The sequence below is a fragment of the Nicotiana attenuata genome, unplaced genomic scaffold (genome assembly GCF_001879085.1).
Source record: "Nicotiana attenuata strain UT unplaced genomic scaffold, NIATTr2, whole genome shotgun sequence".
NCBI classification, from domain to species: domain Eukaryota; kingdom Viridiplantae; phylum Streptophyta; class Magnoliopsida; order Solanales; family Solanaceae; genus Nicotiana; species Nicotiana attenuata.
This window is the reverse complement of record NW_017671432.1, coordinates 91,931-96,606: the sequence shown is the minus strand read 5'-3', so window position 1 is coordinate 96,606 and position 4,676 is coordinate 91,931. Positions and strand designations below refer to the sequence as shown.

At 39.4% G+C, this 4,676-nt stretch overlaps 2 protein-coding genes across 2 annotated transcripts; both read left to right on the top strand.

Annotated features, from left to right (window-relative positions):
- The first annotated feature begins 2,269 nt into the window (after positions 1-2,269).
- LOC109208255 (uncharacterized mitochondrial protein AtMg01250-like) lies at positions 2,270-2,680 on the top strand. The gene has a single exon (XM_019371336.1). The coding sequence runs from the start codon at positions 2,270-2,272 to the stop codon at positions 2,678-2,680; it is 411 nt and encodes a 136-aa protein (XP_019226881.1).
- A 263-nt stretch (positions 2,681-2,943) lies between these two features.
- LOC109208254 (uncharacterized mitochondrial protein AtMg00310-like) lies at positions 2,944-3,738 on the top strand. The gene has a single exon (XM_019371335.1). The coding sequence runs from the start codon at positions 2,944-2,946 to the stop codon at positions 3,736-3,738; it is 795 nt and encodes a 264-aa protein (XP_019226880.1).
- The last annotated feature ends 938 nt before the right edge of the window (positions 3,739-4,676 follow it).

Genomic DNA, 4,676 nt, shown 5'->3' with positions numbered 1-4,676 from the left:
GGAGGTAGAGAAGGATACAGTGTGTCAAGATCAACAAAAAGCCCATGGGAAGGCTAGTGATCTTAATGGAACAGTATTTCCTAGCAGTGTTGCAGGAGAATCTAGGAAACATGAGAGTAATTTTGAGCTAAAAGAGGTAGCTTTGAGACTTCAAGAACCAGTTGAACATGCCATAGTTACTAGAGAGCCTGGGGAACTTGAAACACTGCCTATGGCATGTGCTTCTGAGACTGGATCACCTATGCAGATTCAAGTTAATATTCCATTGATGTATCCAAATCAAATTTTGCATGATATTATAACTCACAAAGAGTTGCAAATTGATATGCAAGATGCATTGGTTGATCAACAACAACAATTTGAAGAAGAGGGAGATGATGAATCTAATGCTGAGAACTTTAAAGCAGATGCAAGGGAAGGTGATATATCTCCTAAGGCAGCAGCTAGAAGTGCAAAGAAAGGAAAGAAGTAGACACAATCAAAGAAACAACAGCAACCTACAAGAATTTTGCCTAAGAGTGCAGCCTCAACTACAAGATGATGATCAAGACATTGATATGGAATATTAGGTGTGTTAAGACTCAAAAGGCCTTTCAGAGAGTTATTAATAAGCAAAGGGAACATGGCTTTTTCATTGTTGCACTTATGGATCCATTTCAAAATAAGAGATATATCAAGAATTATAGAAGAAGATTGGGATTGGAAGCTGCAATTTCAAATGTGAATGGAAAGATTTGGCTTTTCTTTTATGCTGTAGTTGAGTGGGACTTATTGATTGATACTGAGCAACAGATGACCATCAGGGTGTATCATCAAGAATTAGGTAAGTATATTATGATGGCTTTTGTTTATGCAAAATGTTGTGCACTGGAAGGCTTGAATTATAGGACAATCAAACTATTTGGCTAGTGATATGGAGCTGCCTTGGTTGGTTGGTGGGGATTTCAATGTTGTTCTTGGTGAGGTGGAAAAGATAGGTGACCAGCCAGTGTATCCTCCAGAATATGAAGATTTTGCTTTTTGTGTTAACTTTTGTGGGCTGTTTGATCTTGGCTACAAGGGTACTCCTTTCACTTGGTGAAATGGAAGGCCAAATGAGGAATGCATCTTTAAGAGATTAGACAGAATATTGGTAAACTTGCCTTTCCAAACAATGTTCCCTAATATAGAGGTGAAGCATCTCATCACAACAGGCTCAGATCATGCCCCACTATTGATGAGATGTGGTGAGGAGGCAATGAAGTTTGTTAAACCATTCTAGTTCCTGAATTTTTGGGCAAAACATGAGACCTTTATGGAAGTTGTGAAGCAGAATTGGATGGCTGACTTTATAGGGGATCCACTCTTGATGTTCAATTAGAAATTAAAGAGAGTTAAAATTGCTCTTTCTAAATGGAGCAAATTGACCTATGGGGATATATTCAAGTAGTTGGCTATCAGGGAGGATGTGGTTAGGATCAAGGAGATGTTGTTTGAAGAAGATCCTTCTGTGGAGAATAGAATTGTACTTCAACAAGCTCAAGCAGAGTTGAAGAAGTACTTGAGCATTGAAGAGCAGTACTGGAAGCAAAAGTAGACATGAGTTGGTTTGAGGAAGGGGACAGAAATACTAGATTCTTCCATAACCTTGTTAATGGCAAGAGGCAAAAGCTGCAATTAAAAAGGATCCAGAATAGTGATGGCGCATGGATTGAATCACAAGAACTTCTGTCCAATGCTGTAGTAGAATTTTTCAAGAAACAGTTCACTAAGGAGGAGGATCCTACAAGTTTTTATCTTTCAAACGATGTACCTTCAATGGTCACAAGGGAGCAGAACCTAGAGATATGTAGATTGCCTACTAGAGACGAGGTTAAGGCAGCAGTATTTGCATTGTGTAGTGAGAGTGCAAGTGCTCCAGATGGCTTTTCTGGCTTATTCTTTCAATCATGCTGGGACATTGTAGGTGAGGATATTCATAAGTTGCTGATTTTATTCTATGAGGGTTGTCCTTTGCCTAATTCTATAACTCATACAAACCTTTTCTTGCTGCCCAACAAGCCTAGAGTTCAAACATTCTCTGATCTTAGACCTATAAGTTTGAGTAATTTCATTAATAAGGTGTTTTCAAGGGTGGTTCAGATAGATTGGAGAAGATACTGCCTTTACTGATCTCTTCAGATCAATCCGGATTTGTTAAGGGAAGGAGTATATTTGAGAATATTCTTTAAACACAAAAGATTGTTACAGGCATTAGATTAAGGTGGAACCTGCCAATGTTGTAATTAAGATGGATATGGAAAAGGCTTATGATAGGGTGTCATGGAAATACTTGATGCAAGTGTTAAGGAAGATGGGGTTTGCAGAATGCTTCATCAATATGGTGTGGAATATGATTGCTAACAATTGGTACTCAGTCATGGTTAATGGGCAAGCATCAGGATTTTTTCATTCAACAAGGGGTGTGAAGCAAGGGGATCAACTATCCCCAGCTTTGTTCATTCTGTCAGCTGAAGTTTTATCAAGATCACTGAAGAAAATGTTTGAAGACAAGCAGTTTAGAGGATTTGGAATGCCAAAGTGGACTGATCCTTTGAACTACCTTACCTATGCTGATGACACTATTATATTTGCCTCTACAGATCCTTACTCATTACAAAAGATTGTTGATGTGTTGGTTCAGTATGAACACCCTTCTTGACAGTTGATAAACAAGGCAAAAAGATCATACTATATGCATGCTAATATAGCTGGGACACTGGTGAACACAGTATGGAATATCACTGGATTCTCAAAGGATGCATTCCCTTTTACTTACCTTGGCTGTCCAATATTTTATACAAGAAGAAGGAAGTATTATTACAATGATTTGCTCCAGAAAGTGAAGGCAAAGCTACACTCTTGGAAAGGAAGCTAGTGTCCTATGGGGGGAAAGCTACTCTTATCTCTAGTGTGTTGCAAAGCATGCCTACACACATTCTTTCAATGCTTGATCCACCTAATAATGTTCTTGAACACTTACATAAAACTTTTGCAAAGTTCTTCTGGAGCAATAAGGAAGAGGGCAGAAGCAGGCATTGGACAAAGTGGCAGAATCTATGTCTTCCTAAGGAGGAGGGAGGAGTAGGTTTTAGATCTTTGATTGATGTCTCAAAGGCCTTATTTGCTAAATTGTGGTGGAGATATAGAACTACCAAGTCATTATGGTCCAATTTCATGCGGAACAAGTATTTCAAAAAAGAACTACCTACTGTGGTTCAATTTAGGAAAGGATCACATATTTGGAGGAAAATGTTAGAGGCAAGGGAAAAAGTTGAGCATGAAATCTTATGGGAAATGAACAGGGGGTCTACTAATGTTTGGTATGAAAACTGGACTGGATTAGGGGCCTTATATCATGTAGTACCTCCAGAATTCTCAATCAATGAAGAATTGCAAGAAGTGGCTGAATTGAGAGATGATGAAGACTGGAATGAGAAACTTCTGGATCAATCTTTCCCACAAAATATTGCTAATCACATTAGACAAGAAGTGCACTTTGTTGATGCTAATGATTACTGGGATACCCCAAGATGGATGCCAACATCTTCAGGTAAGTTTACTATTAGTAGTGCATGGAGAATTTTGAGACATAGAGAGCCAAGTAATCCTAAACTTGCCAAGTTATGGACCAAGCTATTACCTTTCAAAATTTCTTTGAACCTTGCAAATCTAAGTTGCTCTCCCTCGGATGTTGCTGCCCTGAAACCTGGAACCTGACCAATGAAAACTCGCTGCTCTGAGTGTGGTCTAGCTTCGGCACGTACTCCTCATCGACCTCTGCCTTTGTCTCTAGCAATACCTGCACCGAAAGCAGCGTCATCGATAACCGCAGCTCGTGTCCTCCGTCGGTGAGAGAATGGAAGGATAAAAGTTAAAACTCCAAGATCAATAAGCTCGCACGATAAGAGTGAAGGAAGTGAGATTGTCCTAATAGTTCCATAGCCTCTCGAAGATAAGTACAAACGTTTCCGTACCGATCCGCAAGACTATACTAAACTAGTTTATGACTCGTAGCACCTATGAACCTAAAGCTCTAATACCAACTTGTCACGACCCAATTTTCCCTCCGTTGGGTTTCGTGATGGCACCTAGTCTTAAGGACTAGGTAAGCCTAATGATTGCGGAATAACAACAATAAATAATAACATCTAAAATGAATCCTTTACACAATGAACATCTTCCCAAAACCCGATAGTACAAGTCATAAGCTCTGCAGAGTTTCGCTACAATTTCTACACACAACCGTATGGAAATAAGTATAACAGTGTTAATATAAAATAGGAAGGTGACTCCGAAGCCTGCGAATGCAGCAGCAGGGCTATCTTGAGTCTCCTCGGCAAGAATTCGCACAGCTACTAGCGAACAATACCTGGATCTGCACAAAAAATGTGCAGAAGTGTAGTATGAGCACACCACAGCGGTGCCCAGTAAGTATAAAGACTAACCTCGGTGGAGTAGTGACGAGGAACAGTCAAGACACCTACTGGTCTAATATACAGAACATGATATTTACATAGAGACTACGCGATACCGCTAACAATATAGTAATTAAAAATATGGAAAGAAAATAGCAAGTACATCAGGGGAACACCATAAGGAAAACACGGAAAGGTAAGCGAGAATACAACCCAAATCTGAAATCACAAATACAGTAA

Excerpts from the sequence above, each read along its gene's own strand:
- LOC109208255 (XM_019371336.1), top strand. The coding sequence starts at position 2,270 with ATGGATATGGAAAAGGCTTATGATAGGGTGTCATGGAAATACTTGATG.
- LOC109208254 (XM_019371335.1), top strand. The coding sequence starts at position 2,944 with ATGCCTACACACATTCTTTCAATGCTTGATCCACCTAATAATGTTCTT.